At 42.3% G+C, this 18072-nt stretch overlaps 1 protein-coding gene across 3 annotated transcripts in view; it reads left to right on the top strand.

Moving 5' to 3' along the window:
- Positions 1-8503: 8503 nt before the first annotated feature.
- ttc14 (tetratricopeptide repeat domain 14) overlaps positions 8504-18072 on the top strand; it is a 27939-nt gene continuing 18370 nt past the window's right edge. Inside the window, exons 1-12 of one of the 3 annotated variants that reach the window (XM_077533616.1) lie at positions 8509-9047; positions 9464-9591; positions 10588-10787; positions 11609-11693; positions 11960-12089; positions 12843-12998; positions 13109-13180; positions 13274-13393; positions 14476-14598; positions 14779-14896; positions 15537-15646; positions 15769-18017. In XM_077533616.1, the coding sequence (XP_077389742.1) occupies positions 8914-9047; positions 9464-9591; positions 10588-10787; positions 11609-11693; positions 11960-12089; positions 12843-12998; positions 13109-13180; positions 13274-13393; positions 14476-14598; positions 14779-14896; positions 15537-15646; positions 15769-16678 (2286 nt within the window). In that variant the 5' untranslated portion in view covers positions 8509-8913 and the 3' untranslated portion in view covers positions 16679-18017. Of the gene's footprint in view, positions 9048-9463; positions 9592-10587; positions 10788-11608; positions 11694-11959; positions 12090-12842; positions 12999-13108; positions 13181-13273; positions 13394-14475; positions 14599-14778; positions 14900-14937; positions 15339-15536; positions 15647-15768; positions 18018-18072 lie in introns of those variants that run through there. The other 2 variants (XM_077533617.1, XR_013285267.1) reach the window with 2 other exon arrangements.

Below are 18072 nucleotides of genomic sequence, written 5' to 3'. Positions count from 1 at the left end.
GGCGTTGGAGGTTGGGACCGTGGTGGGCGATAGGGTGATAGCATTGGTTGTTGGGACCGTGGTGGGCGATAGGGTGATGGCGTCGGAGGTTGGGACCGTGGTGGGCGATAGGGTGTTGGAGGTCGGCCCCGTGGTGGACGATGGGGTGGTGGTGTTGGAGGTTGGGACCGTGGTGGGCGATGGGGTGATGGCGTTGTAGGTTGGGACCGTGGTGGCGTTGGAGGTTGGGACCGTGGTGGGCGATAGGGTGATAGCATTTGAGGTTGGGACCGTGGTGGGTGATAGGGTGATGGCGTTGGAGGTTGGGACCGTGGTGGTGTTTGAGGTTGGGACCGTGGTGGGCGATAGGGTGATGGCGTTGGGGGTTGGGACCGTGGTGGGCGATAGGGTGATGGAGTTGGAGGTCGGCCCCGTGGTGGGCGATAGAGTGGTGGTGTTGGAGGTTGGGACTGTGGTGGGCGATGGAGTGGTGGTGTTGGAGGTCGGCCCCGTGGTGGGCGATGGAGTGGTGGCATTGGAGGTTGGGACCGTGGTGGACGATAGGGTGTTGGAGGTCGGCCCCGTGGTGGACGATGGGGTGGTGGCGTTGGAGGTTGGGACCGTGGTGGGCGATAGGGTGGTGGCGTTGGAGGTTGGGACCGTGGTGGGCGATAGGGTGATAGCATTGGTTGTTGGGACCGTGGTGGGCGATAGGGTGATGGCGTCGGAGGTTGGGACCGTGGTGGGCGATAGGGTGTTGGAGGTCGGCCCCGTGGTGGACGATGGGGTGGTGGTGTTGGAGGTTGGGACCGTGGTGGGCGATGGGGTGATGGCGTTGTAGGTTGGGACCGTGGTGGCGTTGGAGGTTGGGACTGTGGTGGGCGATAGGGTGGTGGCGTTGGAGGTTGGGACCGTGGTGGGCGATAGGGTGATAGCATTTGAGGTTGGGACCGTGGTGGGTGATAGGGTGATGGCGTTGGAGGTTGGGACCGTGGTGGTGTTTGAGGTTGGGACCGTGGTGGGCGATAGGGTGATGGCGTTGGGGGTTGGGACCGTGGTGGGCGATAGGGTGATGGAGTTGGAGGTCGGCCCCGTGGTGGGCGATAGAGTGGTGGTGTTGGAGGTTGGGACTGTGGTGGGCGATGGAGTGGTGGTGTTTGAGGTTGGGACCGTGGTGGGCGATAGGGTGATGGCGTCGGAGGTTGGGACCGTGGTGGGCGATGGAGTGGTGGTGTTGGAGGTCGGCCCCGTGGTGGGCGATGGAGTGGTGGTGTTTGAGGTTGGGACCGTGGTGGGCGATAGGGTGATGGCGTGGGAGGTTGGGACCGTGGTAGACGATGGAGTGGTGGTGTCAGAGGTTGGGACCGTGGTGGGCGATAGGGTGGTGGTGTTGGAGGTTGGGACCGTGGTGGGCGATAGGGTGATGGCATTGGAGGTTGGGACCGTGGTGGGCGATGGGGTGGTGGCGTTGGAGGTCGGCCCCGTGGTGGGCGATGGAGTGGTGCTGTTTGAGGTTGGGACCGTGGTGGGCGATGGGGTGATAGTGTTGGAGGTTGGGACCGTGGTGGGCGATAAGGTGGTGATGTTGGAGGTTGGGACCGTGGTGGGCGATAGGGTGATAGCATTTGAGGTTGGGACCGTGGTGGGCGATAGGGTGATGGCGTCGGAGGTTGGGACCGTGGTGGGCGATGGAGTGGTGGTGTTGGAGGTTGGGACTGTGGTGGGCAATAGGGTGGTGGCGTTGGAGGTTGGGACCGTGGTGGGCGATGGGGTGGTGGCGTTGGAGGATGGGACCGTGGTGGGCGATGGGGTGGTGGCGTTGGAGGTCGGCCCCGTGGTGGGCGATGGAGTGGTGGTGTTTGAGGTTGGGACCGTGGTGGGCGATAGGGTGATGGCGTTGGAGGTTGGGACCGTGGTGGGCGATAGGGTGATGGCGTTGGAGGTTGGGACCGTGGTGGGCGATGGGGTGGTGGCGTTGGAGGATGGGACCGTGGTGGGCGATGGGGTGGTGGCGTTGGAGGTCGGCCCCGTGGTGGGCGATGGAGTGGTGGTGTTTGAGGTTGGGACCGTGGTGGGCGATAGGGTGATGGCGTTGGAGGTTGGGACCGTGGTGGGCGATAGGGTGGTGGCGTTGGAGGTTGGGACCGTGGTGGGCGATAGGGTGATGGCGTTGGAGGTTGGGACCGTGGTGGGCATTAGGGTGGTGGCGTTGGAGGTTGGGACCGTGGTGGGCGATGGGGTGGTGGCGTTGGAGGATGGGACCGTGGTGGGCGATGGAGTGGTGGTGTTTGAGGTTGGGACCGTGGTGGGCGATAGGGTGATGGCGTTGGAGGTTGGGACCGTGGTGGGCAATAGGGTGGTGGCGTTGGAGGTTGGGACCGTGGTGGGCGATGGGGTGGTGGCGTTGGAGGATGGGACCGTGGTGGGCGATGGGGTGGTGGCGTTGGAGGTTGGGACCGTGGTTGGCGATGGTGTGGTGGTGTTGGAGGTCGGCCCCGTGGTGGGCGATGGAGTGGTGGTGTTTGAGGTTGGGACCGTGGTGGGCGATAGGGTGATGGCGTCGGAGGTTGGGACCGTGGTGGGCGATAGGGTGGTGGTGTTGGAGGTTGGGACTGTGGTGGGCGATAGGGTGATGGCATTAGAGGTTGGGACCGTGGTGGGCAATAGGGTGATGGCGTCGGAGGTTGGGACCGTGGTGGGCGATAGGGTGGTGGTGTTGGAGGTTGGGACCGTGGTGGGCGATGGGGTGGTGGCGTTGGAGGATGGGACCGTGGTGGGCGATAGGGTGATGGCGTTGGAGGTTGGGACCGTGGTGGGCAATAGGGTGGTGGTGGTGGAAGTGGGGCCCGTGATGGTCGATGTGGTGGTGGAGATCGGGCCTGGCGGCCCAGTGATGGACGATGTGGATGGGTTTGAAGATTCTGTGGTATTTGGTACTGTAATATCTCTCGGTATGCGTTTGTTTGTGTTTTGGGATGAATTGGTCACCGATTTTACTGCTGTTGCAGGACTTGTGGATCTGGTTGCGTTTTGCGGCGTGCTCGTCATGTTTGTCTGTGCGGTTTCAAGGTTCGTCCTGAACATCGTACTGGTTGTTGAAATGTTGGTTTTTAATGTCTTTTGAATTGTTGCTCTGGACGTTGGACTACTTGAAGTCGTTTCTTCGGAAACGCCAGTTCTTGATGCGCTCATCCAATCCGCGTCCTCGGTGCTGGTTCCGTGTTGGCGGGCAGCGGTCACGTTCAGAACGCTGCTCGTTCCTGTTGCGTTTGTTTGATTCCCAGGTGTGAATGATTTCTCATCTGCTGCTGCTGCTGCCGAGGTGCTGCTTCCTGGAGTCGTGGTTGGATGAGACGAATCTGTAACTGCCGTAGTTTGAGACTGAGTCAGTGTAATGTCCATTTGAATTATATCAATATATGTATCGCAAATAGAATCATAATTAGAATAGAAATAATCATGACCAATCTTTCACCCATAAACCTTTACTGGACAGGCCATTTTTAAATTTGATATTAGGGATAGACCGATTATCGGCCGGGCCGAGTATCGGTGCCAATATTTGACTTGTTGACAAATATCGGCATCGGACGTTTTATGAATCTGAAGGGCAATAAAGCTGGTATCAAGTTATGCCATTAAATAAGTAAAAAAAATACATTTTGAAATTATGTTGAAATTTTGGAAAACTTGTAGAAAACGCATTTATTTATTTAGTCATTCACTGCAAACACTGGGAAGTCCCAACACTTTTTTTAATTTATTAAAAATAATAATAACAAATTTTTTTTTTTTTTTTAGAAATTATGTTGACATTTTGGAAAACTTTATTTACAGTAGAAAACTTCAGAAAATTATTTATTTATTCACTGCAAACACCGGGAAGTCCCAACACTTTTTTTAATTTATTAAAAATAATAATTACAATTTTTTTTTTTTTTTAGAAATTATGTTGACATTTTGGAAAACTTTATTTACAGGAGAAAACTTCAGAAAATTATTTATTTATTCACTGCAAACACCGGGAAGTCCCAACACTTTTTAATTTATAAAAAAATATAATAATAATAAAAATAAAATGTAGAAATTATGTTGAAATTTTGGAAAACTTTATTTACAGTAGAAAACTATTTAGTTATTTATTTATTTGCTTGCTTAGTTTTGAATTTAGCTTAACACATGCATTTTCTACAATTTCTAATTTTTAATTAAACAAAACTGTCTATTGTTTATATGTTTTAAAATTAAGTTGTTGTTGTTTTTTTTTGTTTTTTTACACAATTATTTTCTCTTTTACTGCAAATGATATCGGCTTGAAATATCGGTTATCGGCCCCCTTGACGACGAATAATCGGTATCGGCATCGGCCCTGAAAAAAACAAACCCGTATCGGTGTATCGCTATTTGATAGAGGTCAATGGCAGGTCAAACCACTGTTAATACTTAACCCTGGAAAAACATTCAATGTTTTGATATTAAAACATTCTCCATTTCCTGGATGTTGTCGCTCAATCAGCATCCACATCCACTTGCTGCTGCCGTCTACAGCAGCGGGACAAGCGTATGTTCCGTTCAACTCCATCCACGTCACGAAATTGCATCGTTATTGTATTGCATACGTAGAAATCCCCGGCATAACTTCAAATCTCTTTCACTCACGGTTTAAGCAAACAAACAAACAAACAAAAAAATCAATGCCTTGAAGGTGTGATTGAAGTTCTGGCGTTCGGACGCATTTTGAAGCGGATCATAAGACATCGGTGACCCGTTCAGAAAGCCGATCCCGCAATACCGTCTTTATCCAATTTCTCGTTTGCATGGCCTGATGACTTTTTTTTTTTTTTTTTTTTTGTAAACTGGAGATGAGGACTGAAGGCTTACAGAAATGTTCGGATTTCAATCTAATTTACACGTCTCTACCATATAGGATGACTTCAATTCCTGCCAGCGCTGCTGATACGCCAGAAGAATTACATCATTTTATGTGTTTATAAATGAAATTTTGCCATTGCTTACCAATATCACATATGCCGTCACTGCTATGTAAACATTCATTTATTTATTTTATTTATTACATTTTTGGGACATCTGCATTCAGATTCATCCACAAAACATAAATAAAATAATTTGACATGTGTTTTTCACATAGCAGCGAGGATAAGTTGATTTGATTTATTGAACATATAAACGAGCAAACGGCAGGGAAAAAAAAACAGAAATCAAAAGAAAAGAAAAGAAAATCCCACTAAAATCATCAATCAATCATAGCTTACATGTTCAAAAGGGAGTAGGAAGAAGTTAGAAACTTAACTAGTCCTATCACTTTTACTTTATGTATTTAAACTTCTTTCATTATTAATACAATACTAATTTATTATTTTTGAAATAAAATGTATAAACCTGGTTATATATACAAGTGCACTTAGACATGTTTACATTTGCCAAAAACATATATCCATGAATTTCCTAAATGTATACCATAATACCCATTTAAATCATATACACATACTCACATATACAATTTTCATACTCTGGTCTGACATAAGTAATGATGATGTAGTAATTAATTATGATTCAATTCTAGCGCAAGTGTTAACCACATAACCAATTTTCACTACTTTGGCTTCGACACCTTTTGATGTATGGAAAAAAAATGTAAGAACAAAAAGTTAAAAGCAAGTTACCTTGAAAAGATGCATACAAATATCCATATAAATATATCCCAGAAAGGATTTTTCTTTTCATCTTCATGGCGGCTCTCCAGCAAGCATCAGTGTTAATAAGTACTCGCTCGTCTTTGACTTCCAGGAACGTGCGTTTTGTATTTTTGCTCTTTCCTTGTTCTTGCTCCGCCCTCAGCGACTGAGCAAGCAAACGCACAGAGGGAAGGCGACACTTCTTTGCAAGCTGCGGCCTATGAAAATGGTAAAGCATCATCATTGCAATTTCTGTTTATTAGCAGATGGAAAGATTTTTTTGTATTTTTCATTATTTATTCAATTTATTTATTTATGTTGGCAAAAACTTGACTGTGCAGTAGGACGATCATTTTTTTTATTTTTTTTTTGGGTACAAAACAAGAAAATGTTGACACATTTAAAAAAAAAAAAAAAAGATTAAGACCAATTAAAAAAAAAAATAGAAATATTATAATTATGTAAGTTCCTTTGGGACCAAACTGAATTTAAAATGATATATATATATATATATATATATATATATATATATATATATATATATATATATATATATATATATATATATATATATATATATATATATATATATATTTATTTATTTATTTATGTTTATTTATGTATAAACTTGAAGTTGGAGTGCAGCATGTGCACTTGTGCCGTAGGATGATCATTTATTTATTTTTTGGTACAAATTAAACAAGAAAATTTAAAAAAATAATAATAATAATAATTAATATTATGACATAAAATTCCTTGAAACACTAATTATGCAATTTCATTTTGGATGAACCAAAATTGATTAAATTAATTATTTTAGTTAAAAAAAAAAAGGTGCCAATGTGTAAATTTAAACAACTCAAAAATTTGTATTAATAATCTTTTTTTCATGATTATGCTTATTTTGTAATTGTATTTTGATTAATTGCACAGCCCTACTTTTATTGCAGCAGTTTAATCCAAGAAGTATATGTCCAAATTTAATCCTTGACCTAATAAAAACAAATATTTGTGTTTCTCATATTACAGATGGCATTTTGATAACCGTCATAATTATTACAACTTTAATAAATACATTTATTTTCTATTAGCCATATAAATATACATTCTATTGTCAACTATACCAAGTCTGTATAGTTCATCTCAATAACTTATTGGAATGAACTTCTGATATAAGAGAGCTTTTCCACGATATTCAAATTCTTTAAGACGCACCTGCATAGTAAAATTATTCCATCCTATCAATTGTCCCACCACTTGCTCTTAATTAGGTCAGCGGTGAGCTGGAGAGTTCGAGATCGGCTCCTCGAGGAGGGCTGCAGTCCTGCAGGTTTTGTATATTCCCCTTCTTCAACGCAGCCGATTCGCGATCAGCTCATCGGCAAGCTCCGCAGACGAGCCTGATAACGAGGCTGTTCATTTGGAATCGGCTGCACTTCGAGTAGGGAAATCTACAAAACCTGCAGGACTCCGCTCCTCGCCACCCTCTGCTCTGGACAAAGCTGCTGTATTGGATTCTGTACACAAATATACCTCATGAGGTCACCAGTGAGAGTCGTCTTCATAAACAAGATTAGATTTGAGTTGAATTCATGTATTTTTTTCTGGTTGATCAGAAAATGCTGATGCACAAAAGTATTATTACCAAGCTACTAAATGTTACATGTGCATACTGCGTTTTTTTGTGTTAATTGACATTTATTTATATGCGACGATACCCAGCTCACACGCGTGACTCTGAACAGGTTAAAAATCGGATGACTGGAATGACGAGGCTGATCTTGAATGATCCATTTGGAGGTGTCGAAATCAGGTTTTTCCTCCCGACTAGAATAACATGCTTAAATTATAGAAACAAAAACCACATTCCGAGTACACTCGGCTAAGACGTGCACAATTGAATGTCAATCTTTTTTTTTTTTTTTTTCCTTTTGCAACTACAGTGTTGTACAATATGTTCCCCAACACAACTAAAGAATACAAATAAATTGATTTATGGGAAATTAGTCTTTGTATGAAAAGACTTTTTCTTTTTTTTCTCTCTCTCTCTTTTCATTGACTATGACCAAGTTGGTGTTGGTATCAGGTGGCTAGTAATAAGTAGACAATACGGTGATCTTAATCAACAAAGAACAAATTCACATTAAGGTTGTCAAACAGGTTTTGAACACAGTGAGGGTTCCACTCACCACCTCCTCCAAGTTTTTACTCTGTAAGATGATAAACTTGAAGTCTTACCGGCATGGAACTTCCTTATTGATGCTACTCGACTGCATTTCTGATTATATTTGTTTCATGGAGGTTTCAGTCACTATTTACACTATTTTTGGGCTTCTTCTGCGTTATTCACTGAAAACGTCAATGTATTTACTATTTATTTATTTTTTTGAAGTTTTTTTTTTATTGTTTTTTATGAAAAGCAATCCCAGCTGCCTTGAGTGAAAGGCACACCCTGGATTGGTCACCAGTCAGTCACATATTTCAAATGTATTCATTTGAATTCATACTTCTTACAACCTGCAGACTCTGGTCAGAGTTACTAGAGAATCCAAATCAATTTAATTAAAATCATTCAAATCCACATCATGATTGTTGTCATTGACCTCAAACTTTGCACTTTTGCTGTTACCAGGCAGACGACATTGCACCCAGGACGTTTCATCGAAAAAGGCTGTTTTCCTGCTCTAAATAACATGGTGGTGTTAGCGATGACGTTATTGTAGCGTATAATTTATTAATTTAGCTAACAGTTTATTGTAAATGAGCATTTTCGTTAGCCTGTATTATTTAAAAAATATATATTTCACTATTGACACTTTTGGAGAACTAAGGTTCCTAGTGGTGATTTGTTTGACACGAGTATCTTGAGTGTAACACGTTCTGCGCATGCTCAGTTTTATGGCTGCTTGTGCTCTCGGTTGACATATGAGCAGCGAGCACTCACCGAAGCGCTGGACTGGGGGAAAAAAAACATTTAATTGCGGGTAGTCTAGTCATGTAAGACGCGTTTATTATCCGAGTGCTCGTACAAACAAACAGAGAAAGAATCATTCGGTTCTAGTTGTTTGGAAGTTTGCGTTTACATTTTTAGTCAAGCTAATTTGATTTGTTCCTTACACCAAATCAGCTGCATCGTTAGCTACATTCAGTATCCCGTTTTATTTCGCACCGATTATCACATGGTTGGTTTATTTATCCGAACCAAAAAAAAAAAATGTAAGCCCACCTTCCGCCCACAATGGACAGAGACTTGTTGAGGCAGTGTCTGACGTATCACGGGGACTCGTTGTTCAACAAATTGAAATGTGAGCAGACCGAAAACCCCGATTTTCAAGCGGTGGTGGCTGACCTTTGCAAGGCTCCGTATGAGGGGTAAGTCATTCCAAACATTCCCAGCATCCGTCTTCCACTGTGCTATCCATCTTGGACACACCAAAAGATAATCACCAACACCACTATCTTAAGAAAAGTGTTGTTTGAAGCCAGGGTATGAAAGTGTTACGTGTTTGTTTACCTACAACGAATATTGGTACTGCTTTTTGACTGGCCGGTAAAGTTTAATGTATTTTTCCTCATTATGGCAACATTATTATGAAGATAACCGTACAGTCAACAACACAGTCCTACAACTCTAGCTCTATTTTGTTTATTTATTGTGACACAAATGATTGTCATGTAATTGCCTATTAAGGCCACAAAATGGCACCAAAGCACTTTTCTTCTTTTAGGCAAGGCCGTACAAAATATACTTTTAAACGATAATGTGACATATTTGTGCACTTTGACAGAAATGGTCAAGAGCAGAGCAACCCTCTGGTGGAGCAGTTCATTGCGAGGAAGGCCGACATTCTTTTCAGTCCGTCATGGAAGACTGCAACTCCCAAAGAAGAGGAACCTGGAGAGGAGGAAGCTGCAGGTTGTCCACGCATTGCACTACATTTAAAACTCCTTTTTTTTTTAAATTTGTCGTCAAATATTATAGTAACTGAATAAAATCTATTGTGTGATGCTGATTGTCTTCCAAATTAACCCGTACGACATCATGGAAAGTGAACGAGTCAGTTCGGCTTCAAACTGTTAACATCATAAAACTAATATAATATAACTGCAACGACAACTGTTTCACAAAATAAAATTAACAAAAATAAAGTAAAACTGCTCACCCTTTGACGACACCTGATGGAGACTTTTTCGGTGCTCTAAAAATGTGCCTTTGGTTTACAATATTGTACCGACTTTGTCGACTTTTTTTTTTTTAAGACATAATTTCCCTAAATTTGACTAAACAAAAACTTGGCTAAGCAATTGCATGTGTGTAATGTGAATTATTAACTCATTCACTCGCCGCCATTTTCACAGAAGCAGTCCCGTTCGCTCCCGTCTGTTTTACTGAATTTTGACTGATTTTGCAAGGGCCACAGAATATCGTGTTCAATTGCTATAAAAGCATGGAACTTACCAAAAAAAAGATTAGTCTCATCTTTCATCAGGAAAAAAAAGATGTTTCTGTTTCCGTTTGGCAGCAATTAGCATTAGAAGAGAGCTAAGTTTCATCAGTTTTTACAAATCTATTTAAAATTCTAAGCAATTTAGCTTTTTTTACTAGATGGGCCTGGTTGATCTCCTTTGCTCTGCTGCCACCTGCCGGCTGTTTGTGTAATAACTACCATTTCTGCAACCGTTCTTTGCAGCTGAGAGGCTGCATCAAGGCCTTCTGTATGCCCTAGCATAAAAAAAAAAAAAAAAAAAAAACATATAAATACGTCTTTGGGACACTTAAAACATTTTAAAAAAAACGTATTTACACGTTATTGGGAGCAAATGAGTTAATTGTGCCTAATAGTATTTAGATAAACTGCCTAATAGTATTTAGATAAACTGCCTAATAATTGTCTTCTAATCTTCATTCCAGAGGCTTATGCCGTCATGCCGCCTGTGGAGTTATTCATGGAGGTGCCTTTTGTGGAGAGGCGGGCCATGCTTTACAGGGATTTGGAACGAGGAGACATCGTGGTGGGGAGGATCAACAATATTCGAGAATATGGCTTCTTTCTCACGCTGATCTGCATGGCAGGAGGCCTGAACAGAGACATCGAAGACCTGGAGTTATCGGTAAGATAACTGTCTCAATGGATTGTGCACGCAAGGAAACCAATCGGTGTCGAGCGCTGTCGTGTAAACACGACGTCAAGGTGTCAGTTGACGAGTTGAGCCCGAAAGTTACCTCGTCACTGAGTGTCATTTAGTTATTTTTGAAATACTAGATTTTTTTTTTTTAGCCTCAAAGACTGAATTTACTAGAAAGGAGAAGACAGCAGAAATTTCCGTTTGTAATAATACTTGTGGAGGCAAGTCATGATAGTCTTCAAATCGAAACAAAAGATTGTTTCGGTTTAATTAAAGCATTTCTCTGATTAATTTCTTGAATCCAATCCTGCCTTCACTTGGCTCAGTTTCAGGTCACCGCGAGGGGTGGACATAATAAATGAACGGATTAAGTGTTGGCTGATTCACTTGCTTGTTAATCGTATCTTCTTGATGCAAGTGAGGAAATGATTCTTTCTCAGCTAAAGGACAACACGATGCGAAAAACTCGAGCTACATCCTTGCGACGTCTAAAGTGTCGCAAGCCCTTCCGTTCACACAGTGCAAATCTCAAATACACCAGCAGAGGGCACAGTCATCAAAATAAACAGTCGTCTGCAAATCACATATAGTTTCATTTGACAAAAGTGTAAAGAAGTGAATACAATTTTAATATAATCATCATAAACCTAAAATTATGACACTTACACTCAATGTGACACTGGCATTAAAACAGGAATTTATTGATAATCAACCGTGTAAATACAGTCAATTGCAGTTCCTCCATCACCACTTCATTTTCTGTGTCCTGAATTTGTCTTTAGCTCTTTCAATCTTTTTCATCGCAGGCTCTTTGTCACATTAAAGAAATTCCTTCAGCCAGCAGCCATGATGATCCTTTGTCTTACTACCAGATTGGGGACTTAATCAGAGGTGATGATCTTTTTTTTTTTTTTTTTTTTAATGATTGACAGAGCGTTAATGTTTCATTTATCAACCAACCAAATGTTCCAACTTCAAATATTTGCTTTCTCAAGTGCTGGCATCCCTCGTCGCCATCCGATGCAAGTCTTGCTTGGCATTTGGTGTGTCTGTTTAACTGGAACGATTACGGGGGATTGTGCCAGATATCGCAATGAAAAGCAAAACAATAACGAATGCGGCACGTGTCGTAACATAATATTGTTGTTGTTTTGCAGCTGGCGTGAAAGACATTGACCGCTACCAGGAGAAAATCACCGTATCCCTTCTGCAAGCATCCGTTTCGACCAGAACAGACTGCACCCAACTGGGAGTCATGACTAGGGAGGAGCTGCCTGTACTTTACGAGTAAGAGCAACAGATGGCTATTAAAAATACATAGAAGGCAAATTAATGTAGACAAATAGTGTGAAGTAAAGTTTCGATAAAATGGTATCTATTAATTTTTATTTAGTTTTTTATGTATTTTGTAATGATTAAAATCATTTAAAAAAATAAATGGTATCTGTTAATATTTATTTATTTTGTATTTATTAAAATGATTAAAAAATAATAAATGGTATCTGTTTAACTCATTCACTCCCAACCATTTTCACTTAAGTGTTTTCCTGGATTTTGACTGATTTTTCAAGGCCCGCGAAATATTATGTTCTATTGCTATAAAAATATGGAACATACCAAAAGAGAGATTAGTCTTCTTTTATCAGGGAAAAAAAAAAGTATATTCCTATCTGTTTCCGCTGTGCAGCAATTAGCAATAGAACATAGCTAAGTTTCATCGTTTTTCACAATTCTGCTTAGAACTGTGGGGAAATCAGCTTGTTTTAACATGGCCTGGTTGATCTCTTATACTCTGCTGCCACTCAACCATTTTCTGCAGTAGAGAGACTGCATCAAAGCCTTCTCTATGCTCTGGCATAAAAAACAAACAAAAAAACAACAAAAACGTATAAATACGTCTTTGGGACACTTAAAACATTTTAAAATATGACGTATTTATACGTTTTTGGGAGCTAATGAGTTAAGTACCAACTAAAATGTTGAAATGTTGGTGTTGTGCAGAGGCGCGAGTGTTGGTTAACGATGGCACCTTTGTCTCAGCCGTAGCGTTTCTGCAGCCAGTGACTCCACCAAGACGTACGAGCGTATACTGAAGGGTTGCCATGGCTACCACAACCCCTGCGTGGTGGACTACATGCTGGAGAAGGTCGGCATCAGCGACATCCATCCGCCGTCCATGATGAGAGGACTGCAAAGGTAAACGTCTTCCTTCCACACCCATTTTGCGAGATGGTGGCTTCCGTCACCGAAATGTGACTGCTGTCGCGATCGGCGCAACGATGACGTGACGTTTCACTCCTTCGCAGTAAACTGTTTGAAAAAGAAGATTTTGCGGCCGTCATCCGGAAGCAGCAGTCTGCATCCTGGGCATTGAAATGGTACGAAACGTGTGATAGTTTCGTCTTTCGTTGTGGCTCCTGCAAGACACACACGACGCATTATATAATGTCTTTTTTTTTTTTCCCCCTCAGTGTTAAGGCGGGTGTGAGCCACTTTAAGCAAGGTCGTCATGTGGAAGCCATGAATGAGTACAACAAAGCTTTGGACATCGACACAAATAATGTGGAAGCCCTGGTAGCGCGCGGAGCTCTGTGAGTTCGACTGAATTCGTTGCTAACCTCCATAATGTTAAATATGGATTTTTGCATGCATTTTGTCGGTATGCCGGACAGGTATTCACAGGTTAGTGTTCCCTCGTTCAACGCGGGTGTTGTGTTCCAAAAACTACCCGCGATAATGGAAATCTGCATTAATTAAAAAAAATAAAATACAAATCCCGATAGTTATATATATTTTTTTCATTTATTACACGTGTTTTCGTTTTGGTATGATTCTTATTTCATTATAAACGCTGAGGTAAAACAAGTAAGAAAAAAAACACAAACAAAAAACTACTGTACTTTTAATGGAATTTTTTTTTACTGTAAATGAAAAAAAAATGATGGATGAAAAAGCATTCATAATAAACTAAAAATCAGACCAAAACGAAAAAACATACCAGGTAGTAAATGAAAAATGTATATATACTGTGCGGTATACTGTAATAAGTAAATAAAAAAACAACATACTTTTACTGGAAAACAATGAATGTAAATGAAAAAAGAACATATATGATGAATGAAAAAGCATTTCTAATGAAATAGTTTTTTTGTTTTTGTTTGTTTTTTTACTTGTTATACAACGCAGTATATATTTTCTATCTCCAAAATGCAATGTCGTGGAGGGACGGGACAGACGGCGTTGGAAAGACGAATCAACAGATGCCGGTTTGTCCCCGGTCGGATGTTGGTGAGATACGGCTGCCCAACGACCAAAAAAACCCCAAAACAAACAAAAAGCACATTGTAAAAATTTTTTTTTTTTAAATCTGTGAAACAGCGAGGCCGCGAAAGAATAAACCGCGACAAACGAGGGAACGCTAATCATAATTTGGCGCGGCTGCCTTTGCGATGATGATGTTGAGTTTTGATTGGCGCTTGTCTTGTGTTTATGACTGTGGCAGCGCACTGCATCATACTGGCAAGTGTTTTGAAATCAGTATTTGTGCTTACATCACTCGGGGTGAAGCGTAGCGGTAATTTATCATTTTAGGACAGGAGTTAGCTGCGACAATTTTTATGGATTATTATAAGAGTCTTAACTGATGCATGAATTGTTTGGGTTCTGTTTTCAGGTATGCCAATAAAGGCGTCATGGTGAAGGCGATATCCGACTTTGAATTGGCGCTGGAGACGTGTCCAGACCACCGCAATGCCAAGAAGTACCTCTGCCAAACGCTGGTGGAGAGGGGGAAACAGTAAGTTGGACTTTTGGGTTTTCGCTCTAGGTCGGCATCATTATTATTATTATTATTCTCGATGATACCGGAAATGATGGGGGGGGGGGGCAATTGCATGTGCCAGGAATGGAATCCTTCCTCATCCAAATGATTTCATCTCATCTGAATTTTTATTTTTATTTTTTCTCTCCTCTGCAGACTTGAGGAACAAGAGAAGCTGGTGACAGCCGAAGGGGTGTACCGAAGAGCGCTTTCTCTGGATGATGCAAACCCCGAGGCCCAGGAGGCCTTGACAAAAATCACAGACACCATACAGGTGGGTTGGGCCTCAACACACCGCCACTTTCCAGGTGTGTGTGCAGGCATGTTCAATTGAGCAACAAGTCCGATGTTGAAGTATGACGGTCAAAAAAAAAAAAAAAAAAAAAGTCAAGAAATGTACATTTAATGTTGACATTGGATAATGTGGGCAAGCGTTTATTTTGTCCACGTGGTTTGTAATGCTGATGAGATTTTATGTGTGTATGTGTGTGTGCATATTTTTGCGACCCTGGGACTTGACCTTCTGACTGACACGGCCTTTGTCACCCGGGGGGGAATTAACTCTGGAAAATGACTCCCTCCTCCTCTTCATATGGTTTCATCACACGTCCGACGTCGTCAAATGGTAACATTGTCGTCACCTTTCATATGTGCTCTTGCCCGTTTCTTGGATGGCAACACCTTTTTTTTTTTTTTTTTTTTTTTTTTTTTTTTTTTTTTTTTTTTTGATGGTAAACACATACCTGGAATGACTTCCTGTACATCCCATTTACAATTCACTCTTCTTTACTATTCCTACATAACAAACGGGCAATTAAATGACTGAATTTCATCTGCTGGGGTGACCGTTCATGTGTGATTGGTTCGCGGTGATTTTACATTTCTACGCGGTCTCTCGCCTGGCGGCCATAAAGAATTCCATTCGCTTGCGGGAAGAAGCGCTGGCGAAGGAAGAGGAAGAGAAAGCTAAAAGCAGCCAAAGCAGTGCTGAGAAATTGCGTAAGATCTTAAAAGAGGAGAAGAGGTGAGTTATTTCTCTCTGCCTCGTCATTGGAGTAAGCGTACGCCACTAAAAAAATAGAAGCATCACGCGTAAGTATTTGAAAATTCAAAAGTTCCTCACCGAGTTTTTTTTTTTTTGACCAGGATGAAACGAAAACGAAAGCGATCCACCTCTTCCTCGTCGTCCTCTTCCTCCTCCGGGAAATCGTCCACCTCGTCGTCCTCGTCCTCACGCAGGAGATCCAAAAAGAAAAAGAAGAAGAAGAAGAAGAAAAAAAAGAAGTCGTCGCGCGAAAGCAAGCGCCATCGCGACAGGAGGAGCGACGAGGGTAAGCGAGCGAAAAAGAGGAAGGAGGACGAGGACGAGGAAGAGGACGAGGACGAGGAGTGGTACCCGGCGCCTGCCAACACCTCCGCCACCTTCCTCAACCACAAGCCATGGGAGGTTTTCCGAGCCATGGAGGAGGAGGAGGAGGAGCAGGTGGGGGAGACGAGCAGGAAGGCCGAAGACGACAACGGCCCGAGGATCTGTGACTATTCCGTGTCCGCGTCCTCAGAGGATGACGAGCGTGATGCACACGATCGAGAAGAAGGGAGGCGGAAACGCGGTAGCATCAGTTCAGACAGAGAAGAAGGAAGAACTAAGAACAGTCACAGGAGCAAGGAACGATGGAGCGAGGATAAAAAAAGGAGGATCGAAAGAAGTAGCTTGGATGAGAGAAAGCGCAAAATTTCCTGCTCGTCGTCCGAGTCGGCGTATTCCAGGAAATCTTTCCAAAGTAAAGATTTTCACCGGCGGAATTCCTTCCGAGGCGACGAAGGCGAAACGCAGGCGGAGAACGACGTCGGTCAGGGAAAAACGGCCGAAACGAAAGCGAGCTGGAGCCAGCCGGAGGCGGCTGAAATCCGAGCGGAGTCCGACCAAGAGATCTCGCTCCCCGACGGAAGGTCGAAGGAAGACCTGCCGGCCAACCTCTTGCACATCTTCAGCCAGATTGCCAAGTTCCAGAAGGAGAAAGGCATTCAGCCCAAAAAGTCAACAAGTTCCGTTTGAAAACGTTTGGAAGGAAGAGGAATGTAGCGCAAAATTAAAATGGAAAGTAAATATGGCAAGTTCTTTTCAACTTATGTTCAGTGAGGGGTTTTTTGTTTTAAAAACGCACACAATAAGTTCCCCATCGTCACTTTCAACACTTGCTGGAAGGAAGCTGATCACTTCTCAGCCTTTTGTTGAGCCACTTAAAGGGACGACTGGACTCATGGAGCCATTTTCAGCAGTAAGAAGATCATTTTTTGTCGAAAATTAATGTCACAATGAATGCCTTTAAAGGGACAGTGTGTAGGATTTAGTGCCATCTAGTGCTAAACTAAAATAATGTAATGATTTTGAAGCACACGCAATATAAGGTGCCTCAGAGAGACAAGACTTTGACAGCCTACCGCCAATTACTACACTCGCAAAGTTCTCCGGGTATCCGTAGCGGAAATATGGCGGCGAAACATGTCAGCCTCCTTCTAGGCACGGTGCAGCTTATGTCATCTAACAATTGCTAAACCTACGATTATATTTAAAAAAAATAAAAAAAATGAACATATATTTTTTGCAGGTAATTGAAGTTAATAGTGGTGTTTTCTTAAATATTAGTTAACCACTAGATGGCCTAAATTCTACACACTGGCCCTTTAAAAAGTAATTTTGCCACTTTCTGCTGACTGAAGATGACATCACCTGTGCTCAGGAAAAACAGGTATCGACCAATCATTGCTCAAATTGCTGAGCAAACCCCAGAAAACAGGTGAGCCGTGTTTGGTGGTTACCAATTTCCTGTGCACGCGTGATGTCATCTTCAGTCGACAGCAAGTGGGCAAATGTGTTTTTAAAGGTATTAATTGAAGTTATCAAATTACCTGTAATTTTTGGATAAAATATTAACGTGTACTGCTGAAAAGGGCTCACTGAGTCGAGCCTCCCTTTAGAGAGAGCAAGCCGTTTTCAATAGGAGTCAGTAATTTGTACATAAATAAAAATAACAGCCCATAAGAGGCACCAAACCTGAATGTGTAGACGACCTTTCAGCATGAATGGTGCCTTCAAAAGTTACCCATAGTGCCACAGATTTGAACTTTGTCTAGCGACCAGTTCAGGCTTTTCCTCCGTCTCTCACCCAGAGTCAGCTGGGATCGACTCCAGCTCACCCGCAACTCAAGCGCGGAATAATAAACGGGACGGAAAATGGCTCACATTGTGCATTAAGATGATAAAGGTCGTCCACAGTTGTTTATTTTCACATTCGTTTTGTTGGTACATTTTTGGGCATCTTGTTTATTTTCACTCCCTGAGCGAAAAATGTAGGGAAAGGCCAGAACATTTGAATAAAGTCTGACATGAATAATGCAAGACTTTTGTGTCTTTTTTTAAAATATTATTATTATTCTTAACTGAAGAAA

Source organism: Festucalex cinctus, chromosome 10 (genome assembly GCF_051991245.1).
Source record: "Festucalex cinctus isolate MCC-2025b chromosome 10, RoL_Fcin_1.0, whole genome shotgun sequence".
In the NCBI taxonomy this organism is placed as follows: Eukaryota; Metazoa; Chordata; class Actinopteri; order Syngnathiformes; family Syngnathidae; genus Festucalex; species Festucalex cinctus.
The sequence above is the reverse complement of the archived record's forward strand: the minus strand, read 5'-3'. Positions and strand labels throughout refer to the sequence as shown.